Below are 25611 nucleotides of genomic sequence, written 5' to 3'. Positions count from 1 at the left end.
AGACCAATTTTGGATCTAAAGATCTTAAACAAATTCCTCAGAGTTCCATCGTTCAAAATGGAAACTATTAGGACAATCCTTCCTATGATCCAGGAGGGTCAGTACATGACCACAGTGGATTTGAAGGATGCTTACCTTCACATACCGATTCACAAAGATTATCATCGGTTCCTAAGGTTTGCCTTTCTAGACAGGCATTACCAGTTTGTGGCTCTTCCCTTCGGGTTAGCTACAGCCCCAAGAATTTTTACAAAGGTTCTGGGGTCTCTTCTGGCGGTCCTAAGACCACGGGGCATAGCAGTGGCCCCTTATCTAGACGACATCCTGATACAGGCGTCAAACTTCCAAATTGCCAAATCTCATACGGACATAGTGTTGGCATTTCTGAGGTCGCATGGGTGGAAAGTGAACGAGGGAAAGAGTTCTCTATCACCCCTCACAAGGGTTTCCTTCCTAGGAACTCTGATAGATTCTGTAGAAATGAAAATTTACCTGACGGAGTCCAGGTTATCAAAGCTTCTAAATTCCTGCCATGTTCTTCACTACATTCCGCGCCCTTCGGTGGCTCAGTGCATGGAAGTGATCGGCTTAATGGTAGCGGCGATGGACATAGTGCCATTTGCGCGCCTACATCTCAGACCGCTGCAATTTTGCATGCTCAGTCAGTGGAATGGGGATTACACAGATTTGTTCCCTCTGCTAAATCTGGATCAAGAGACCAGAGATTCTCTTCTCTGGTGGCTATCTCGGGTCCATCTGTCCAAAGGTATGACCTTTCGCAGGCCAGATTGGACAATTGTAACAACAGATGCCAGCCTTCTAGGTTGGGGTGCAGTCTGGAATTCCCTGAAGGCTCAGGGATCGTGGACTCAGGAGGAGAAACTCCTCCCAATAAATATTCTGGAGTTAAGAGCAATATTCAATGCTCTTCTAGCTTGTCCTCAGTTAGCAACCCTGAGGTTCATCAGATTTCAGTCGGACAACATCACGACTGTGGCTTACATCAACCATCAAGGGGGGACCAGGAGCTCCCTAGCGATGTTAGAAGTCTCCAAGATAATTCGCTGGGCAGAGACTCACTCTTGCCATCTATCAGCGATCCATATCCCAGGTGTAGAGAACTGGGAGGCGGATTTTCGAAGTCGTCAGACTTTTCATCCGGGGGAGTGGGAACTCCATCCGGAGGTGTTTGCTCAATTGGTTCATCGTTGGGGCACACCAGAATTGGATCTCATGGCATCTCGCCAGAACGCCAAGCTTCCTTGTTACGGATCCAGGTCCAGGGACCCAGAAGCGAATCTGATAGATGCTCTAGCAGCACCGTGGTTCTTCAACCTGGCTTATGTGTTTCCACCGTTTCCTCTGCTCCCTCGACTAATTGCCAAAATCAAACAGGAGAGAGCATCGGTGATCTTAATCGCGCCTGCGTGGTCACGCAGGACCTGGTATGCAGACCTGGTGGACATGTCATCCTTTCCACCTTGGCCTCTGCCTCTGAGACAAGACCTTCTACTACAAGGTCCTTTCATTCATCCAAATCTAATTTCTCTGAGACTGACTGCCTGGAGATTGAACGCTTGATTTTATCAAGGCGTGGCTTCTCTGAGTCAGTCATTGATACCTTAATACAAGCACGAAAGCCTGTAACCAGGAAAATCTACCATAAGATATGCGCAAATATCTTCATTGGTGTGAATCCAAGAATTACTCATGGAGTAAGGTTAGGATTCCTAGGATATTGTCCTTTCTCCAAGAGGGTTTGGATAAAGGATTATCAGCTAGTTCTTTAAAGGGACAGATTTCTGCTCTGTCTATCCTTATTCACAAGCGTCTGGCAGAGGTTCCAGACATCCAGGCATTTTGTCAGGCTTTGGTTAGAATTAAGCCTGTGTTTAAACCTGTTGCTCCTCCATGGAGCTTAAACTTGGTTCTTAAGGTTCTTCAAGGTGTTCTGTTTGAACCCCTTCATTCCATTGATATCAAACTTTTATCTTGGAAAGTTCTGTTTTTGATGGCTATTTCCTCGGCTCGTAGAGTCTCTGAGTTATCAGCTTTACAATGTGATTCTCCTTATCTGATTTTCCATACAGATAAAGTAGTTCTGCGTACAAAACCTGGGTTTTTACCTAAGGTAGTTTCCAACAAGAATATAAATCAAGAGATTGTTGTTCCATCATTGTGTCCTAATCCTTCTTCAAAGAAGGAACGTCTTTTACATAATTTGGATGTAGTCCGTGCTTTAAAGTTTTACTTACAAGCGACTAACGATTTTCGTCAAACATCTTCCCTGTTTGTTGTTTACTCTGGACAGAGGAGAGGTCAAAAGGCTTCGGCAACCTCTCTTTCTTTTTGGCTTCGGAGCGTAATACGCTTAGCCTATGAGACTGCTGGACAGCAGCCCCCTGAAAGGATTACAGCTCATTCTACTAGAGCTGTGGCTTCCACCTGGGCCTTTAAAAATGAGGCTTCTGTTGAACAGATTTGCTAAGCGGCGACTTGGTCTTCGCTTCATATCTTTTCAAAATTTTACAAATTTGATACTTTTGCTTCTTCGGAGGCTATTTTTGGGAGAAAGGTTCTACAGGCAGTGGTCCCTTCCGTTTAAGTACCTGCCTTGTCCCTCCCTTCATCCGTGTACTTTAGCTTTGGTATTGGTATCCCACAAGTAATGGATGATCCGTGGACTGGATACACCTAACAAGAGAAAACATAATTTATGCTTACCTGATAAATTTATTTCTCTTGTGGTGTATCCAGTCCACGGCCTGCCCTGTCCTTTTAAGGCAGGTCTAAATTTTAAACTACAGTCACCACTGCACCCTATGGTTTCTCCTTTCTCGGCTAGTTTCGGTCGAATGACTGGATATGGCAGTTAGGGGAGGAGCTATATAGCAGCTCTGCTGTGGGTGATCCTCTTGCAACTTCCTGTTGGGAAGGAGAATATCCCACAAGTAATGGATGATCCGTGGACTGGATACACCACAAGAGAAATAAATTTATCAGGTAAGCATAAATTATGTTATCTCTTTGTCTTTCAAGGGATGAACATAAACTATATAACCTCATTGTGTTTTTCCGTAACATAAAAAAATGACAATTCTGTCATTTTTACCTAAATCCTTGTGTTTCTCATGTTAGTTTTATCAAGTGAGAACATAAATGTTTGAGACAAAAATTTAATATTAGCAGTAATTACAGTATTTCCATTGATTACACATTATTTGCGTTATAAGATGAAAACTACCAGTTACAATGGTATCACAATAATTTAAAAATAATTTAATTTAACATATTTAAGGTATCTCCCCCTTCATTCAGATATTGTTGAAAAAGACCCCCTTTATTGTACAAGATTCTTGTTTCAAATAAATTATTTCTTTTAATGCAAAGTTTATTTTGACAGAGAGAATAACCAATATTGCTTGTACTAACAGGAGAAATTTGCTGCTATAATAGACAAGAGAACAGAGTGTCTATTGGAAATGGAGATTTGTGCTGTGGAGATGTTCCATTCTCAACATCTAGAAATCAAATTTGTTGTGGCGAGACCCTACACAATGTCTTCAATCAACAGTGCTGTGGTGGGAAGATAATAGGACAGGATGTTGTTTGCTGTGGTGATAAGGAAAAAGGGGAAACCTACAAGCAGACTACTGGTTAGTAATATATTTATCTTGAAGTTCAGCCATACAATGTTTTAAAACATCAAGATTTGTTTCTAAAAACAATCGGCTAAATTACGAGTTTTGCATTAGGAGCTGTGCGGTGCTAACGAGCACATTATTCTCACCGCTCACTTACATACAGCGCTGGTATTACAGGTTTTTACAAACCCGGTGTTAAAAGACAAAAAGTGAGCGTAGAGCAAATTTTTGCTCCACACTTCACTCCAATACCAGCGCTGCTTAAGTCAGCGGTGAGCTGGTTGTGCGTGCTCGTGCACGATTTCCCCATAGACATCAATGGGAAGAGCCGGCTGAGAAAAAGTCTAACACCTTCAAAAAAGCAGCGTAAATCTCAGTAACGCAGCCCCATTGATTCCTATGGGGAAACTAAAGTTATATTTACACCTAACACCCTAACATGAACCCTTAATCTTACACTTATTAACCCCATAATCTGCCACCCCCCGAAATCGCTGACACCTACATTATTCTTATTAACCCCTAATCTGCCGCCCCCAATGTCGCCGCAACCTACCTACACTTATTAACCCCTAATCTGCTGCCCCCAACATCACCACCACTATTTTAAATTTATTAACCCCTAAACCTAAGTCTAACCCTAACACCCCCTAACTTGCATATCATTTTAAAAAATCTAAATAAAATTACTATCATTAACTAAATAATCCCTATTTAAAACTCAATACTTACCTATAAAATAAACCCTAAACTAGCTACAATATAACTAATAGTTACATTGTATCTAGCTTAGGGTTTATTTTTATTTTACAGGCAAGTTTGTATTTATTTTAACTAGGTAGAATAGTTATTAAATAGTTACTACCAAGATAAAATAAATACAAATTGATCTGTAAAATAAAACCTAACCTAAATTACACTAACACCTAACACTACAATTAAATAAATTAACTAAATTAAAAACAATTAAATAAATTAAATTAAGTTAGCTAAATCCCAACCCCCCCCCCCCACTAAATTACAGAAAATAAAAAACAAATTACAGATCTTTAAACTAATTACACCTAATCTAATAGCCCTTACAAAATAAAAAAGCCTCCTCAAAATAAAAAACCCTTAGCCTAAGCTAAACTATCAGTAGCCCTTAAAAGGGCCTTTTGTGGGGCATTGCCCCAAAGTAATCAGCTCTTTTACCTGTAAAAGAAAAATACAAATAGCCCCCCCCAACAGTAAAACCACCACCCACACAACTAACCCCCCAAATAAAATACTAACTAAAAAAACCTAAGCTCCCCATTGCCCTGAAAAGGGCATTTGGATGGGCATTGCCCTTAAAAGGGCATTTAGCTCTATTGCAGCCCAAAGCCCTAACCTAAAAAATAATCCCACCCAATACACCCATAAAAAAACCTAACACTAACCCCCTGAAGATCGACTTACTGTTCTGAAGACCGGACATCCATCCTCAAGGAAGCGGCAGATGTCTTCATCCAACCGGGCTGAAGTCCTCAACGAAGCCGGGAGAAGTCTTCATCCAAGCCGGGCGAAGTGGTCCTCCAGACGGGCAGAAGTCTTCATCCAGACGACATCTTCTATCTTCATCCATCCGACGTGGAGCGGGTCGATCTTCAATGAATGAAGGTTCCTTTAAATGACGTCATCCAAGATGACGTCCCTTAGATTCCGATTGGCTTATAGAATTCTATTATCCAATCGGAATTAAGGTAGAAAAAATCCTATTGGCTGATGCAGTCAGCCAATAGGATTGAAGTTCAATCCTATTGGCTGATGCATTCCGCCAATAGGATTGAGCTCGCATTCTATTGGCTGATTGGAACAGCCAATAGAATGCAAGCTCAATCCTATTGGCTGATTGCATCAGCTAGTAGGATTTTTTTCTCTTTAAGTGACGTCATCCAAGATGGCGTCCCTTAGATTCCGATTGGCTGATAGAATTCTATCAGCCAATCGGAATTAAGGTAGAAAAAATCCTATTGGCTGATTGGAATGCCAGCTCAATCCTATTGGCTGATTGCATCAGCCAATAGGATTTTTTCTACCTTAATTCTGATTGACTGATAGAATTCTATCAGCCAATCGGAATCTAAGGGACACCATCTTGGTTGACGTCAGTTAATGAGATATTCATTACGAAGAAGCCGTCGTTTGAAGAGGATGCTCTGCATCGGATGTCTTGAAGATGGACCCGCTCAGCGCCGGAAGGATGAAGAAAAAGTGTACGGGGCCCCTAAACCTGCAAGACTCGTAATAGCAGCGGTAGTGAAAAAGCAGCATTAGGACCTGTTAACGCTGCTTTTTCAGCTTACCACAAAACTCGTAATCTAGCCGATAGTTAAACACTTTATCAAATATGAATTTTGCATAAATATTTACATATTTTCAGCTGCATGACTGTAAAGGGCTCCAAAGCACTTTTATATATACGTCTATATATCTATACATATGTACCTATGAGTTTATATGTGTGTATATATGTCTGTAAATACATACTGTATATACACATATAAATACATAAATACATATGTATATACATATATACATATATATATATATATATATATATATACAGTATCTCACAAACGTGAGTACACCCCTCACATTTTTGTAAATATTTTATTATATCTTTTCATGTGGCAACACTGAAGAAATGATACTTTGCTACAATGTAAAGTAGTGAGTGTACAGCCTGTATAACAGATTAAATTTGCTTTCCCCTCAAAATAACTCAACACACAGCCATTAGTGTCTAAACTGTTGGAAACAAAAATGAGTACACCCCTAAGTGGAAATGTCCAAATTGTGCCCCAAGTGTCAATATTTTGTGTGGCCTCCATTATTTTCCAGCAGTGACTTAACCCTCTTGGACATGGAATTCACCAGAGCTTCACAGGTTGCCACTGGAGTCCTCTTCCACTCCTCCATGACGACATCAGGGAACTGGTGGATGTTAGAGATTTTGTGCTCCCCCACCTTCTGTTTGAGGATGCCCCACAGATGCTACCCTCAGCTTCTTTAGCTAGGCTGTAGTCATCTTGGAGGTGTGTTTTGGGTCGTTATCATGTTGGAAAACTGCCTTGCAGCCCAGTCTCCGAAGGGAGGGGATCATGCTCTGCTTCAGTATGTCACAGTGCATGATGACATTCATGGTTCCCTCAATGAACTGTAGGCTTCCCAGTGCCAGCAACACTCATGCAGGCCCAGACCAAAACACTCCCACCACAATGCTTGACTGTAGGCAAGACACCCTTGTCTTTGTACTCCTCACCTGGTTGCCGACACTATCTGAACCAAATAAGGGTTATCTTGGTCTCATCGAACCACAGGACATGGTTCCAATAATCCATGTCCATAGTCTGCTTGTCTTCAACTAACTATTTGCGGGCTTTCTTGTGCATCATCTTTAGAAGAGACTTCCTTCTGGGATGACAGCCATGCAGACCAATTTAATGCAGTGGTGGGCGTATGGTCTGAGCACTGACAGGCTGACCCCCCACCCCTTCATCCTCTGCAGCAATGCTGGCAGCATTTATACATCTATTTCCCAAAGACAACCTCTGGATATGACGCTAAGCTGTACACTCAACTTCTTTGGTTGACCATGGCAAGGCCTGTTTTGAGTGGAACCTGTCCTGTGAAACCGCAGTATGGTCTTGCCCATTGTGCTGCACCTCAGTTTCAGGGTCTTGGCAATCTTCTTATAGCCTAGGCCATCTTTTTGTAGAGCAACAATTCTTTTTTTCAGATCCTCAGAGAGTTATTTGCGATGAGTTGCCATGTTGAACTTCCAGTGACCAGTATGAGAGAGTGTGAGAGTGATAACACCAAATTTAACACACCTGCTCCCCATTCACACCTGAGACCTTGTAACACTAACGAGTCACATGACACCGGAGAGGGAAAATGGCTAATTGGGCCCAATTTGGACATTTCCACTTAGGGTTATACTCAATTTTGTTGCCAACGGTTTAGACATTAATGGCTGTGTGTTGAGTTATTTTGAGGGGACAGCAAATTTACACTGTTATACAGGCTGTACACTCAATACTTTACATTGTAGCAAATTGTAATGTCTTCAGTGTTGACACATGAAAAGATATAATAAAATATTTACAAAAATGTGAGGGGTGTACTCACTTTTGTGAGATACTATATATATATATATATATATATATATATATATATATACATATATTTTTAGACATGTATATGTATGTATCTCTATGTTAAAGCCATTTGCAGCCCTTTTTTTTCTAACACCCGATAAATGCAATATTTTCTTTTAATAAGTTGTATTAGATGGTGTTATTATAAGTGTGACTGTACTTTTTAACAGTTAATAACAGTCATAACAGTTAACCAAAGCTCCGAAGTTGCGCTGTTAAATTGAGATGAGTGTGTTATGCATGTTATCAATGTTCATCTCTTAACTATCTCTTTATTATGCTATCTTTTTTGTTGCTAAGAAGTGCACTTGAAGTCAGTATGCCTGTTTACTTGTCAGCATAGCACAGTTGTCTCCGAGTTAGCTGTTGGCATAAAATATCTCTTTATGTACTTTATTTCTTAAATTCTTATTTGCCAGTAGGAGTCCTTTAACAAAATCACATTGAATTGACTTTCTCACACCAAATCAAATCTCCATTGTCCCAGTTCACTTGTCTTTGTCAATATGTATTTTATAAATGGAGTGAATTAACAGATGCTGTTGGAACAGAAGTGCTAGGGTAGCATTTATGTTTTACGGCTCTCTCTGGGCAAATGAGTTGAGTAGGAGTGTAATACAGGTATCAAGGGATGAAAGACATGTTCTGCATTCCAGCATATGAATGAATAAAGATAAACATGAATACATTTCCTTATATTTTGTTGGATTTATTACAGTTTATTTGTATTAACTCTGCACCATTTTCGTTAGTATTCTGATATGCTGGCTCATGTTAAAACCTTATTTGCATGTCTGACTGACTGGTATCTCTGCACCCTCAAAGTACATTATTTGGCAGAAAATTCCAAATTCATTCATCTTTAGTAATTTAATACAAATAGAGATATTAAACAGAAGCCTTTGCACAAACAACCTATGTGACTTGCTTATGATACCAGGAAGTATCATAGAAATTTCAGTACACCCAATCATTTTTACGGCCCTGAATTCACGGTTTATGTTAATTTCCCTAATTCGCTGTATCAAGTTACTCTAATGGATTTTAGCAGCACTGTGGTTTTCAACTTCTCTTAAAAGTAATAGCCAATTTAATTTGACAATATCTCAGTTGTTTTACAGCCTGCATCTTAAATAGAATATATTAAACTATCTATCTATAAAATTGTGCAGTTATGTTATATGGGGGATAGAGGAATATTAGGCCTCTTGTGTCCCTTAGAAACTGTCTGTCTATTATTAGGATAGGGTGCTCTGCTCTATATTTTTTATAGTATTCTGTTCCTTGGGTCCTATGATACATTTTATTGTCTCTGAAAATAGCTCTCTGGAGATGCAGCACTTTCGGAAAAAAAAAAACAAATAAACAAAAATCAATCAAAATTAAACTTTCATTATTCAGATAGAGCATGCCATTTTAAACAACTTTCCAATTTACTTCGATTAACTAAATGTGCACAGTCTTTTTAGATTTAAACTTTTTGAGTCACCAGCTCCTACTGAGCATGTGCAAGAATAAGTGTGCATGCATTTGTGAATGGCTGATGGCTGTCACATGGTACGTGTATGCATTGGTGATTGGCTGATGGCTGTCACATGGAACAGGGGGAGTGGAAAAAGACATATGGCTAGATTACGAGTTGTGCGTTAGGGTAAAAAAGCAGCGTTAAGAGGTCCTAACGCTGCTTTTTTATGCCCGCTGGTATTACGCGTCTTGAAGGTTTAGGGTCACCGCACATTTCTTTGGCCTTACTTCGTTAAGTCTTTTTTCTATGGGACTTCCATAGCGCCGGTATTACGATTCCTGGGAGGCCAAAAATTGACGGTACACCCTACCCTGTCAAGAGTCCTAACGCATTTAAAAGTCAGTAGTTAAGCGTTTTATGGTACGCCGTAACATAAAACTCATAACTAAAGTGCTAAAAAGTATACACTAACACCCATAAACTAACTATTAACCCCTAAACCGAGGCCCTCCCGCATCGCAAACACTATGATAAATTTTTTAACCCCTTATCTGCCGCTCCGGATACCGCCGCCACCTACATTATATTTATGAACCCCTAATCTGCTGCCCCCAACATCGCCGACACCTACATACTATTTATTAACCCCTAATCTGCCGCCCCCAATGTCGCCGCAACCTACCTACACTTATTTACTAACATCTAGACTTAGATTTAGGGTTTAATAACTTTAATATAGTGGCGGCGACGTTGGGGGCAGCAGATTAGGGGTTAATAAATGATTAGGGGTTAATAAGTGTAAGATTAGGGGTGTTTAGACTCGGGGTTCATATTAGGGTGTTAGGTGTAGACATAAAATGTGTTTCCCCATAGGAATCAATGGGACTGCGTTAGTGAGTTTTACGCTGCTTTTTTGCAGGTGTTAGACTTTTTCTCATCCAGCTCTCCCCATTGATTCCTATGGGGAAATTGTGCACGAGCACGTACGACCAGCTCACCGCTGACTTAAGCAGCGCTGGTATTGGAGTGCGGTAATGAGCAAAATTTTAACCACGGGTTTCTGAAAACTCGTAATACCAGCGCTGTAGTTAAATGAGCGGTGAGACAAAACTGCTTGTTAGCACCGCATAGCCTCTAACGCAAAACTCATAATCTATGCCATAACTTTTAAAATTGTCAGAAAAAAAATCTACTACTCATTTAAAGTTCAGACAAAGTGCTATTGCATTGTCTTGTTATCTTGCATTTGTTGATTATGCAAATCTACTGTGTTGACTGGTCCTTTAAAGGGCTAGATTACAAGCGGAGCGCTATTTTAACATATGCCCGTAAAGGGACAAATATGCCTGTTTACGGGGGAACGTTAAATAACTAACTATTACAAGTGGCTGGTTAATGCTCCCGCAAGCTCACAGAAGCACTTTGTGCTAAGCACAATTAACCAGAGGTCAGACCTCTGGTTATTTAAAAAAAATTCCCCCAATTGCCCCCCAAATAAAGTGTACAGTTCCTTTATTAAAATAAACAATATGGGCATCTTTTTAAAAAATACAATAAATTAAAAACTGAAAAAAGCAGTTATAAGAGGTAAAAGTAAGGGGATTTGGGGTGTTAGGAAAAAAATGGTGTTCGCATTGTGCTTAACTTGTAATACCAATGCACATTAGCGTGCGCTGGTATTACTGAGTGGAGCGCAAATATCGCACTCACAAAAGCGAAATTTTGTGCTACACTTGTAATCTAATTAGGTGTAGTAACAAATAAACTTTGTTTTCCGTTATCTATTTTGCCTGTTTTCCCTAAACTTTAGCTCTGAAAATTGTTATATACACTTTGCCTCAGAGAGGGTTAAGTACATCCTGCAGACTTCAGAATCATTACTGAATTATTCTTGATTGCTTGATTAGTACAGGAGCTCATTTATATACTGTATGTCAATAACTGGCAACAGCAGAGGCTTTTTTAAGGGGTATGTCCCTGGACTGGAAAACAAATGTTACTAACCTGCTTACAATTCTAAATTATTTTTTTTTAAAACAATTGTATTATGAAATTTACAGTATGGGGCCAATTTATCATTGTGCGGGTGGACATGATCCGTCGCACATCGATAAATGCTGACAGCATATGCTTGTGCAATACCATCCCCTGCACATTCACGGCCAATCGACCGCTAGCAGGGGGTGTCAATCAACCCAATAATATCCGATCGGGCTGATTGCTGTCCGCCGCCTCAGAGGTGGCAAACGAGTTAAGGAGCAGCGGTCTTAAGACAGCTGCTTCTTAACTTACATTTCCGGCAAGCCGGAAAGTACGGAGGGTAGATAGTAGCATCAGCTGCTTGGTAAATCTACCCCTATATATCAGTCTTCTCCCCTATATATCAGTCTTCTCAACAGAAAATGCAGGAGCATTATCTTGACTAATGCAGGTATTTTACTACAAAGTGCAAAGCGCTGCGGAATCTGTTGGAGCTCTCCAAATAACCGCTAATAATAACCCCCAATGCATTCACACCCAGACTGCTTATAGCATAGTGAATGTCCCAAAGTAAACTTATGCATTTTAAATGGGGCTTTATTCTTTATCAGTTACACAAGGGACCTCACTGCCCTTCAACAAAAGGGACCTCACAGACAACTCTGTAATGCAATAAATAAAACCCTGGTTTATTGCAGACATTAAAACAATGACTCAGATGGTTCATGGATTTTCAAATCATTAAATTAAATAAAAAACCTTATTCTTATAGCTACTGAGGCTAGGGATATATAGTGGGATCATGCACCCCTCCCCCATTAAAGAACCAATAGTAGGAATGGAAAATCATCTTGTTATAGAACTACCCCTAAAAATGTACTACCCTAAATCTTGCTGCCCTAGGCACAGGCTAGTTGTCCTAGGCCAAAATATGCCCTTGCATACCATGGATATCTTAAAGCAAACAGTGTAAGAAACCACTGGTATTAAGGGCCATGTAATAGAGTTATATTCTAATAATAATTTAGTTATCAGCAGCGGAAGCTGCTTTGGAGCCCTTACAGATGGTTTGCTGATAAAAGCCTGCTAGCCACAAGTTAAGAAGCTGTGGTCATTCAACCACAACTTCATAACCTCTTGTGGTAGAGTTAACCCCCCAAAAAGGTCCTCTAGTTGAGAGCTTTGTCCGTCCATGATTTAATACATGGTGGCCTTTGTTTTTTTGGGGGGGGTTGCTAGTATATATGCTTTGAGAAATTTAATTTCTTTCTCTTCCAATGTATTGACGTTTTCATAACATTAAAGCTGTGATGTTGAAATATCCAAAATGTGTTTGCAGGACACCCCACAATTGTCCTGGATCTTGTGTAATGGTCATAGGGTGGGAGGTCTCCCAGTTGTCCCTCCCCACATAAAGGTAAATATCCCAGCTCATGCCCATGGTAAGACCTGACTGCCCAACCCCCGTCTATGACACACACCAATTCCACCCATCTAACACTGGTGGTACACCCTGTGCCAGAAAGTCTTTAGGAAATGTTGGGAGGCATGTGGCAGCAATCTGCTGTATGACAAATAGAAAGTGTGAAGCCCTGATAGACCTCTAGATAAGAAAAAGGGCTGCAATGCATTGTATTAGTCTGTGAACTAATTATGTTTTTTTTTCTATATGTTTTTTCTGTAAGGTTTTTGAAGGCACTGTTAGTGATGCTATAATCTCAAGGAGTAAAGGGTTAAATAGATACTGCTCCTTGGATTTTAACAGAGAATACATCTCAACATGTGACTCTGATGAGGGACAGGAACAAATCTTTATTAAATACACAACTTTCGAATTGTGATGCTGCAGCAAGTTTTTTTTCACAAGACGTTAGTTTCACAAGCAGATTTTATTGCATCTAGGCAATTATCTTTTGTAAGGTCAATAGCTTAAACTTATATTGAAAAACAAAAATCACTATATAATTACTGCTGAAGGAATGTTTGTTAAGTGCAGAGAGATCATCATTAATCATTAATTATATTAATTTGAAATTAGGGTTGTGTCAAAAGCTCTCCCTACAAGAAAAAACTTGAATTTCCAAATTTGATTAGCTTCTATTAACTTTAAGTAGTGTCAGTAATAATTTTACAAATACATCAGATATATTTTAATTTACATTAAAAATGATCAGGAGATGAAGGGCCAGACGTTCAAAGGATTATCAGGTGAGCTAGATATGCTAATTTCAGTCTTGCAAATTGCCCACTTGGAAGTGTGGAGGAGGCATGTTTTCAAAGCATGCTTATATATCATTCAATGTGTATTCATTAAATGTAAAAATGGTCTTTGTTTAATAGGAGTTCAAATAATAGATATGTTAACTAAGTTTCTATGTAAATGCGGTAGATTCAGATTTCTTACAATTGCTCATTTAGCCACTGAAATGGTTAAGAGACAGATGTTTCAAAAAGATCACCTATATTGGTGGATATTGCTTACAACATTAGACATTCCCAGCAATGTTTCCACATTTTAATACAGGTTACTCCCATGAAATGCCTATATTTTCCCTATGTATGCTGCCACCATTGTTAATGAAAAAACCTTAATAAGTTATCTATATGAGCTGGGGGATTGTGGGTATTTGTACCTTTGTATAGTGTGTGTTATATATACAGTATGTATTTTACTGTAAAATATTATATTATGTATTTAAAGTAAGTTGGTTATATAAACAAACATGTTTTAACTTTTAGCGTGTATGTTATATTTTGGGAACAAGATTTAATGTACTGGATATTAATTTCTCATAGAAGGCAGTAGCCATGGCTTTTTCATTTTACAATAGTGCTAAACTTTGTGCTATTTAAAACTTGTTTTTAAAAATAGCTTTTTAAACATTGTGGGCTAGATTAGGAGTGGAACGTTAACAGTAATACGAGTGCGAAAAGGGGTTTATCACTGGTGTTTGCACACGTTGGGTTTTCTACTCATATTACAATTGAAAGCAAACTCGATCTCTTGAGCACAATCGTGATTTACGCTAGAATGATCCTCAGAGCTCTGTTAGCTGTTTTGCGAAACCAAAGTGTCACAAAACACATCAAAAATACATTACAAAGTACAGTTACACTCATAACAACATCTAATAAAAAATATTAATATAAAATATTGCACAAAACGTTTTAAAGACTCAAAGATATGAGGTCTCAAGCGTTAGGAAAAAAAAACAGGCAGGTTTACATATAGGTATAAATATATATTTGTGCAAAAATACCATCAGATATATGTAGAAATATGTATTTATGAATAAATAGAACATATTTTGCTATGTGAAGAACATTGGAATGTGAAATATTCATATTTTCATGTCAGGTTAGCGCACTCGAGAATATGTGATCGTGAGTAGGGTGTTAGATTGATTCCCTCTTCCATTGACTTCTATGGGGATATATGTTATCGGGCGCAATATTGTAAGTTTGGCTTTTTACGCTCGTTGGGTTAGCGCGCAATGGATAACTAATTACTTACTACTTGTAATACGAATACAACCCGACACTCGCAAAAATCTTACTTCTAGCGCAGTTAATGCTAAAGCGGGAGCATTAAATGCTCCACTTGCAATCTGGCGCTGTCTTTGAATAGCTCCTACAAGTTTACACTGTATTGAATGTATCTAGTTATAAAATAGTGATTGCACTGCACCAAACATGATCTATTTTAATAATAGTTTGGTACAATGTGGCCACAATATTAATACAGTGTAAAATTACTTTGATTTATTTCTAATATTGCAATTGTACTGTACCAAACATGTTAATTTCATAGAATACATTTGGTACAGTGTGACTGCAATATTAGAAATAAATAGAAGTTAATGCTGTATTGAACGGGTTTATTTCTAATATTGCAGCCAAACTGGGGTAGATTTAACAAGCAGCGGATACTGCTTTCTATGCCCGATGTTTCAGGCTCGCCAGAAATGTAAGTTAAGAAGCACCGGTTATAATACCGCTGCTCCTTAACTTGTCCGCAACTTGTCCGATCGGGATGATTAACACATTGCACAAAAATTACACAAGAAATGCTTGTGAAATGTTAAATGCCGTCAGCGTATGCTGTCGGTATTTAGCAATGTCGGGCAGACATGATTCGCTACATCGAATCATGCCTGCCCGGCACTTGAGAAATTAACCCCACTGTATCAAACATGTTCTTAAAATAGAACACGCTAGGTACAGTGTGCTTACAACATTACATTATAAACTTTTAGCGGCTGTACAAATACAATGCTAAAAAGGCTATCTCTTTTCAAAAACATGATAACATAGCACAAAATTTAGAAAACACTTTTTTGTTAAACAAAACGGCTGTGACTAATGTCTTATATGGGATATTAATATCCGGTACGCAAAATATTGTTCCTAAAAAGAAAAAACTTGCCAAAAGTTAAATGTAATTCTCAAAAGGGATCTAAAGGGATCATTTACATTAGACCTTTGCTGTACATGATGATGCTGCTTTTAAAGGAACACTCCAGTCAAAATTAAACTTTATTGATTGAGATAGAGCATGCAGTTTTAAACAACTTTCCAATTTACTTCCATTAACAAAATGTACACAGTCTTTTTTTATTTACACTTTTTGAGCATGTGAAAGAAAATGCATTTGTGATTGGCTGTCAAATGAGTCAGTGGGTATGGAAATAGACATAACTTTGAAACTTGTCAGAAAAAAATCTACTTCTCATGTGAAGTACAGACATAGGGGCCGAATTATCAAGCCACATTGTTTTCATGTCCGCTCGCACATTAATAAATTAATGTTATTGTTAATGCTATTGTATTGTCTTGTTATCATGTATTTGTTGATTATGCAAATCTACTGTATTTACTGGTCCTTTAACATTCTGCCAGTGGCAGAAAATGCCTATTGGCTATTGTGACATAATTGTAACATTGGGCCCAAAGCCTGTTAGTGAACATAAGGGGCCCCATTTACTAAGCACGGTGGACAAGGTTTCTGACTTTGTATCAAAGTGTGTAATATGTGAGAGAAGGGCATGTCAATCATCCTGAACAAATGTGTATGTGGTGATTTCTGCTTCCAACTCAGAGGTGGTGGAGAGTGTAAGCAGCATACGCTGCTTAGTACATTCAACCCAAGATGCTTTCATGATGAATTGTCCTATTGGAGAAGAAACATTTCATGAAGGAAAGTTAAATAAATGTAAAAAACATTGTACAAGATCAGCAGTCGCACATCTCAAAGTTGTTTTTTTCTTTCCTAATATATGGTGAGTCCACGGCTTGAGTAATTACTTTTGGGAATATCTCTCCTGGCCAGCAGGAGGAGTCAAAGAGCACCACAGTTAAACTGCTATGTATCAATCCCTTACCCACAACCCCCAGTCATTCTCTTTGCCTTCGGTGCATGGAGGAGATGAAATCTAGGTGTCTGAAGATTTTTTTTTATTTCATCTACAAGCAAGTTTTGATGTATAGCCGTATTTCACGTCATTCCTTGCAGTCGGGTAGTGGTGGCTTTAAAGCAGTTAGGTACTTGTAAAGAGGTACTTACTGAATTTTCCTAACAATTGTTGCCCTGGTTTAGAAAGCCAGAGTTGGCTACTCTGTTCTTTCTATTTCAAAGGTCTCTGTGAAGAACTGTGTCTTCTCATACCTTGTAACTGTCTACATGCCGGACAGCGAAGCAGGTAAGTGCTTTTTATTCCGATTGGGGAGACCATGCACTTAACAAATTAAAAGACACTGCTTTTTGGGGGGCGGAGTTAACCACAGAGCAGAATGGCAGCTTATGTGGCAAGCTCTCTTTGACTTGGATATTTAAAAGTAGTATTTGGCAGCTTAAACATTCTAGAAAAGGGGAAAACCTGTCATCTAAAACAGCCAGAAGCACCCTAGAACCGATCTGTGAAAAATTGAGCAGGAGCGAAAATTTGCTGGTCTTCTCTTCAATTCTATGGAATGTAGCTAGCCGCCAGACTGCAAGAAACCTACCGCAGCTCAACAGTCTTAGCCTTTAAGACCCCGGAGGGTCAGGGCTCTGCTCCGGGGCACTTTAAGAGACCCTATGACACCTCCTGGGTTTGGACGCCCACTCTGAGGACGATTACTAACCTGCCGCAAGACCATCTACAGCCTCGGATGCGGCGCTGGGTTTGAGAGAGAGAGACAGCCTACGGCCCTAAAAGTCAGCCTACGGACACCACACAATTGCCGGCACAGTTAGGACTTAGCCATTAACTCCTGAGATCTTTGGCCGCTGAGCCCGCTGAAGCGCATCCTACCTTGTTCCTGCTTTCCGGAGGGTCGGGGCTCCGCTCCAGATCAGGCCGCAGCCATCTTCTTCTTCCAACAGGAGGCAGCGGGTGATTACCCACAGTGGAAGAGCACACTCCAGACCTGTCCTCCCTTCTGGCCAGCTACTTACCTGGACCTGTAGCCCGAATCTACTACTGGCCATCTGTGAGGACCCGGCGTGGATCTACAAATTTAAAGTGCGCCATAATTTTTTGGGCGCGAATCTCCGCCATCTTGAGGCCTGTCTCCCTGGCCTTACTAGAGGCCCCTGTTAGCGGTCCAAGAAAAATCAGATTGACCGGGTAAGAGTGCTTTGCACGCACAGGGACACCCTTCCTGCTTAAACCCTACTACTCCTCTAGCCGACTATATTGAGGCTAGACTTAATTTAACAGAAGCACAGCGCTTACAGCCAGCCATAGTACACAGTACAGTACCAATCGATGCATAACGGACATATAGCTTGTCATCTTTTATCAGGCCATCAGCTTGCAATCCCATACCATATCTAAGATTTCTTATCAAGCACAAGGCCACACTTTACTTGCAAAGCTACCTTCTGCACATACTTCTCAAGCATTGGTAGAGTAGAACACTTCAGCCTCATTACAGCACATATTCACTTGTGAACCATAACAAACTCTCCATCTCTACCCTAACCCTAGAGTTTTGCTTGTTATATTTACTCATAAGCTCCGTGCAACTGTCCCTGCAAGCTTTACCCACTGGGTTACCATTCAGCGTGGAACTTTTAAACATTTTCCACTAATCAGCAGTACTGATGGGACAGCCTGAGAGCTATTGAACTGCACATTTGGAGGGCTGTACCATTGTTCTATCTTTTGTATGTCTGCATTATTTTATAATATATACTGTATCCGTCTTACATATAGATATCTTGCTGCTTTCAAACTGTATGTCTTCTTAATGAGTTAAGGGGCTTACTCCACTTGCTATAGTACTAGCCCCCCAGCACTTATAGACACCCTCATACTCCTATACCCCTCACTTAAGACCCCAGAATTTATAAAGTCCTGCAAGACACTATCTATCTCTTTAGTGATACACAAGAGGTTTTGGCACTCAACTACCCAGGCCCAAACTTCCACCCACACCATAGCATTTAATCCATTCCTCACCCCAAACTATTAGGTAAACCCATACCTCTTTTCCAAACTCAGGGACATATACTGATACTACCCTCTACCTATATAATCTAGAGGAAATTTTGGGTATTTGGGCAAACTACTGCCAACTAAGATCAGGAACTGTCATTCCAACATTATACTGCTTTTCTGCATACACTAGCAGTAGAACTAGTTACTAGCATTAAGTCAGGTCCTTACAGACCTAAACAGGTTTCAGGAGATCCTCTTGTGCCTCCTCCTTTCCGGTCCAGCTAGTCTGGACTGGTCACTTCCCCTTCCCTTTTCCCCTTCTGAATAGTCGTATCCCATATACCTGAGGTGCGAGGGGGTCCACAATTTAAAGGGGCATAATACTCATATGCTAAATCACTTGAAACTGATGCAGTATAACTGTAAAAAGCTGACAGGAAAATATCACCTGAGCATCTCTATGTAAAAAAGGAAGATATTTTACCTCACAATCTCCTCAGCTCAGCAGAGTAAGTTCTGTGTAAAAAGTTATACTCAGCTGCTCCCAGCTGCAGGTAAAAAAAAAAAAAAAAATGAAGAAATGAACAGCAGCCAATCAGCATCAGCAGTGCTGAGGTCATGAACTCTTACTGTGATCTCATGAGATTTGACTTAACTCTCATGAGATTTCATAGTAAGCTTCCTTTACCTGATTGGTGAAATAATATGAGAGTTCACGAGGCTCATCCCCTAAGCTGTCCCAGGACAGACACACTTAAATGCTGCTTAGAAATCCTTTACAATGGGATGTGGCTACTGATGAACTTTTGAGGTAAAATATATTTCTTTTTTACATAGAGATGTTCAGGAGATATTTTCTAGTCAGCTTTTTACAGCTATGCTGCATCACTTTCAAGTGTTTAAACATTTGGGTATTATGGCCCTTTAAGCTTACCTCCTGACGTTGAGATTTGTAATTCTTGTGTCTTCTGAAAGATGTTTTAACAAAAATGCCTTAGTTCTTATAGGATGACAACCAGCCCTGCTCCGCAGCTTGAACAAATGTAAGAGGAGTTAGTACTTTGCCACTAAGTGTCTTATTCTCTTAGGTTAATTATTTTCTTTCTACTTGCAACTAACCTTTGATTTGAAGCTTACCCTCATAATCTCTTCACCATGCCTCACGTGTCCAGGAGACAAGGGAAGACCCCCACTGTCACCAAAAAGACTGTTTATGACCATTTTACTGAATCCGGTAAAGAACCTAATTTAGTTCCCAATGAGGAGTTAAGTGACCCTGAATCACTTGATGCTGAATCTCACTCGAGTATGCGCTCAGAAGCGCCATCACACCATTATATTACAAAGTCAACTCTGCAACAGATGTTGACCAACCAGACACGCTCCATTACTTAGGAAATCCAATGCTCCTCTGCGGAACTGAAGAAGGAAATTTCAGAGATTGTGAAAGAGCCGAAGCACTTGAGCGAAAACAAGATGATCTAGTAGTAAATCAGACGAACCTGCTGACTTACTCTGAAACTCTAGCAAACCAGATGATTCAACTTGAATTTAAAATGGCGGACATTGAGGACAGATCCCGCAGAAATAACATCAGGTTTAGAGGCATCTCGGAGACTGTAGAGACCACTGACCTACATTCTTTCCTGAGGGAACTGTTTGCAGAACTTGTTGGTTCCCCAGAAGGGTTAACTGATACAATGGAAAGAGCCCACAGAGCTTTAAGATCGCAATCTGTTCCTGCTGAAAAACCATGGCATGTAATAGTCTGCTTCCATAGTTATATTTATAAAGATAAATTAATGCAAGCAGCTTTCAAAAGACCGAACTTGTCAGAGAAATTCAAAGACATACAACTCCTGCCTGACCAATCGGCTCATACACTACAGTACCGCAAAACTTTCCAACCAATCACCTTAGCTCTCAGGAAAGCTAATATCAAATATCGATGGGGACACCCCACAAACCTGGTGGTTACAAGAAATAATCAAAGCCATATAATATCTACCATCCCTCAGGGCATGGCTCTCCTCACCACCTGGGGTCTCCACTCAGACCAACCTCCAGCACTGCAGCCTACCTACCCAAAATTGAGAGCTTCAGCTCCCGAATGGTCCATCAAGGAGCAAAGAGGCCTAAAACTAACCCACCTTAAACTCAGGATAAGCTGCTGTCAACTAAGTTTTTCTCTTTTTCTTTTGTCTTTTTATTAAGGCACTACCAGGCCTGGACAATTAGCTTACTTCTGGTAGTGTACGTATGAAGTTTAGGCTAAAGTTTCAAAGTTTGTAAGTAACCTGAAAATTATATTGTATGTGTGCTTACCACTTTCAATGTTAATTATTTGGTATATGTTTTGCACAATTATATTATAATTTAGGTTAAGTTGTTACTGCGGAGCAGTGTTAGCCCTGCTGACTTCTGTTTCTGTTCACTGTTCTCCCCCCCCCATAGGTAGCCCACACTAGGGCTCCATCAAAGCGGACTATTTTTGCTAAACCCCTCCCTTTATCTACTACCCAGCTCCCCCTATTACCTACCCTTTCCTACCCAATCCGGCTTGACTGACTTGGACTATCCCCTACAGTCTCCTATGCCCCCCTTAAAATTTTGACCCATAATGTCAGAGGTTTAAACTCCCCACATAAGCGTAGCCTTTTAGCTAGATCGCTCAAATGCCATAACCCTGATGTGGCCTTCCTCCATACTCAATATCTAAGGATTACAGTGTTCTTTAATATACCTCCTTCCTAAAGAAGGCCAGAGGTACAGCAATCCTAATCCATAAGAGAATACCTTATGAACAAATTCAAGTTCTAAAAGACCCTCAATCTAGATTCCTAATCCTAACATGCAAACTAGACCATATTGACCACACTCTAGTCTCTATTTACCTTCCCTTACTCACACCAACCCAGATACCTTAAATGAGTTCTACTCACAGTGAATCGGGTGAAAATAGGTAGAGTCCTGCTGGCGGGAGATTTCAATATGACCTGGGACCCGACATTAGATAGGAAAAAACTATTCACGCACAACAGCCCACTCCCTCCACACAACTCTCCCATAAATTTAGACAAATTATCGCCCAATTTCACTATTACGATATATGGAGATCACTTCATCCTAGAAATAGGGATTACACTAATTTCTCTTACCCTCATAAAACTTATTCTAGACTTGACTATGTCTTTTGCTCAGCAGAAAACCTTGACCAAGTAAAACACTCTAATATTTCCCTATGCCCATGGTCTGACCATGACCTAGCTACAGTGACTTTCTGTTCAATAGAACAAAACAGCACAAGACCCTCCTGGCGCCTTCCACACCACGTCTTCCAGGATGCTTCTTTTAAAGAAATTCTCAGAAAAGATATCATATTCTATTCCCAATCTAACGACAACAGACAGGTTAGGGATGATACTCTTTGGGGCGCAGCAAAAGCCACATTTAGGGGCCTTATAATCCAGAGACAAGCTCATCTAAAAAAACTCTTGGGTCTTCCCCTCTCTATGTCTCATATTGAGCTACGCAGACTAGAACTCCTTAATAGAAGCGCACCCTCGGACATTACCATAGACAAAATTACAAAGATTAAAAATCATATTAATCAGTTGGAACTAAAGCATACCCAAGCCAACCTATTTAAGTTAAAACAGATCTCTTATCACAAGAGTAATGAGGCTGACACATTTTTAGCTAATAAGCTTAAAAACAGGGCAAGTTTATCCAGAATCCACCATATCCAATCTGGAAATCAGATTTATCGAAAACCCTCAGAGATAGGCGCATGCTTCGAAAAATTTTACTCAAAACTATACAATTTAGAAAACATTCAGGGTCATTCACTAGCCCCTACCACTAATATTCATTCCTTCCTAGACAACTTAAAACTCCCTAAACTGTCATTAGATGACCAAGAAGCGCTCTCATCCCCTTTTACACTTAAAGAAATTAAACATGTAATAACACATATGAAAACCTTTAAAACCCCGGGCCCAGGTGGCTACTCGGCATCTTTCTATAAAACATACATAAACAAACTAGCCCCACTACTCCTTAAATTTTTCAATCAGGCTAGAGAAGAAGGGAACTTTGCCAGAGAATTCCTAGAAGCCACGGTAATAACTATCCCTAAACCACAAAAAGACCCATCCCTTTGCTCCAATTATAGACCAATATCTTTAATAAATTTGGACGTTAAAATCTACGCTAAACTGTTCGCTATCCGTATATCTAAATTATTACCGCAACTCATAAACTTAGACCAAGTCGGGTTCATCCCAAACCACGAGGGCCCTGACAACACTAGACGACTGCTAAACATTTGCACTGAATCTACTAGACTTAACAAGCCATTCTCTGCAATCTCGTTAGATGCAGAGAAGGCTTTTGACCGCGTAAGGTGGTCTTACCTATGGGAGGTCCTCAGGACCTTTGGCTTTCCTGACCAAATTGTTAAGGTGATCCAGGCATTTTATTCGGCTCCCTCAGCAACGGTCAAGGGACTGGGATTCCTTTTCCTCCCCTTTCCAATCTCCAACGGCACTAGACAGGGGTGTCCTCTTTCACCTCTGCTCTTTGCCCTTGCGATTGTACCGCTAGCTGAACAAATCAGACAAGACAGGAAAGTAGACGGCGTTCGTATACATGGCATTATTCATAAAATAGCGCTATTTGCCGACGACATAACAATATTCTCCTCAGACCCCTATCCTCATTCCCGAGACTGAAGGAAATCCTAGAGACTTTTGGACATATGTCCTTATATAAATTAAACTTGGATAAAACTGAAATCTTTACCTGGGGATTCCCCCAAGACACAGCTAATACCCTTAAAGCCCAATATAGAATCCACTGTACCAATAACTATATATCACACTTAGGAGTCAAGATATCCAATAACATCCCACAGATGATATAAGAAAACTATCTACCGTTGTTATCTGAGCTGCGCACTCTAAAAGATAAATGGGATTACACCTACATATCATGGATAGGCAGACTAACGGCCCTCAAAATGTAATTTTTACCTAAAATTACTTATCTTTTTAGGTGCCTCCCTTTCAGAATCCCAGGTTATATCCTACATCAATTTCAGAGCGAATTCACAAAATACATATGGCAACATAAACCCCCTAGAGTAGCACTTAAAATCCTTCAAAGACCCCTCTATAAGGGAGGGATTGCTTCCCCTTCGATCCTACGCTATTATGAAGGAGCGATGCTCACCCATATAGCTCAATGGGGTGCGAGGGAGTCCCCTAGTAAATGGAAAACTATAGAACAAGCCTCAATACCGAACTCCATATATTTATCAGACTTCATCTGGATCCCTCCCCATGTACGGCGAACCTCGGACATTAGCAACCCTATAATACGAGAATGTCTTGCTATGTGGGACAAATTAAGACATTACCAACATGTTGCCCCACACCCCTCACCTATTACCCCTCTGACGGGTCTTCTCCGAGGCCTACCTGACTCTCACCCGCACGGTTGGGTTCAGGTGGGAATCCAGACAGTTGCAGACCTCTGGGTTACTTCTCCAACCCCGCGCTTCCTAACTCTTGCAGAACTACAGACCGAAATCACTCTTCCCAGGCACATGACTTATGAATACACAAGGTTCCTCCTAAGTTGGGGATTCAAACCCGAACAACACCGACCTCGAACACTTTGGGAAATAATTTGGCAACAAGCTACACAGACCCCTCTCAATTCATTACTCTCTACTAGAAAACTTGGACTCTGAGAATAAGCTCCCTCAGCTACTCAAATGGGAATCATCCCTGAACATGACCATATCCCCACAGACATGGCAACACATAATATCCCTTACCAAGAAATCCCTACACTGTGTCACCCTCTTTGAAACATATTACAAAATCTTAACGCACTGGTACCTTACCCCCACTAGACTTAACAAAATTTATGGATCTCCTTCGCCTCTGTGCTGGCGTAATTGTGGGAAAAAAGGAGATTTCCTACATATATGGTGGGATTGTCCTACGCTAAGACCCTTATGGAATACTTGTTTTCGAACACTAGCTGGCTTGGGCATAATGCTCCCCAAAACCCCCTAAAATGCTCTTCTTCACATCGGTATCCGTGACCTACCCAAACACCAAGCATATCTATGCATTTATTTACTAAAGGCTACTAAAGCGGCAATAGCCAAATCTTGGAAAACCACAACTCCCCCAAAATGGTCCTATATTTTAAATTACATGTCATATATCTATAACATGGAGAAAAATGTCTTCTATTCAGACCTGTTTGAACTAGTGTGGGCAGACTGGCAAACATGTTACAACACTACCTGGTCCCCGAATATTGTGACAAACGTAAGTTAGATATTCCTACATAGTTTACTCCTATGACGGAAACCTTCTCTCTACTGCCTACACTCCATTTTGCCTCCCTCCCCCCCCCACTATACTCATTTTAAAGAGTACTATATTACGTTTATATTGCATAACTTGCAAAAATATCAACCTCAAATGTTTGAACTGTTTAGATTGTCTATCTACGTGTTATGTAGGAGCCTGTGCGCTCCCAGTACAATTCCTATTTTATTTTTGTACCTGAAGGTAATTTATCTTAATAAAATATTTAAAACTTAAAAAAAAAAAAAAAAAAAAAAACACTGCTTTTTTATTGGGACATAGATAATCCTGTTGTATGGGTTACACTGGGTATGAAGCAGGCACTGTATCATGTGTGAGACTAACATTTAAATTCTTTTAAAAAGAAAGGGTAAACTGTTTTTATTAAGCTTTATATTCGGACACATATTTACTTGATAAAACAATGCAAGCTTAAACTGAAAGTAAGGCTATATTTTCTATTTCAACAGTTTATTCATTTCCCCTTTGCTTTAAAATAAAACGCTGCAACATTTTAAACTGTCA

At 40.0% G+C, this 25611-nt stretch overlaps 1 protein-coding gene across 1 annotated transcript in view; it reads left to right on the top strand.

Moving 5' to 3' along the window:
• Positions 1-25611, top strand: part of USH2A (usherin) — a 2188359-nt gene that overhangs the window by 1544415 nt on the left and 618333 nt on the right. Inside the window, exons 55-58 of the mRNA XM_053712759.1 lie at positions 3435-3656; positions 19830-20003; positions 20093-20740; positions 21899-23341. Of these exons, the coding sequence (XP_053568734.1) occupies positions 3435-3656; positions 19830-20003; positions 20093-20740; positions 21899-23341 (2487 nt within the window). The remainder of the gene's footprint in view (positions 1-3434; positions 3657-19829; positions 20004-20092; positions 20741-21898; positions 23342-25611) is intronic.

The sequence above is a fragment of the Bombina bombina genome, chromosome 4 (assembly GCF_027579735.1).
Source record: "Bombina bombina isolate aBomBom1 chromosome 4, aBomBom1.pri, whole genome shotgun sequence".
NCBI lineage: Eukaryota > Metazoa > Chordata > Amphibia > Anura > Bombinatoridae > Bombina > Bombina bombina.
The sequence above is the reverse complement of the archived record's forward strand: the minus strand, read 5'-3'. Positions and strand labels throughout refer to the sequence as shown.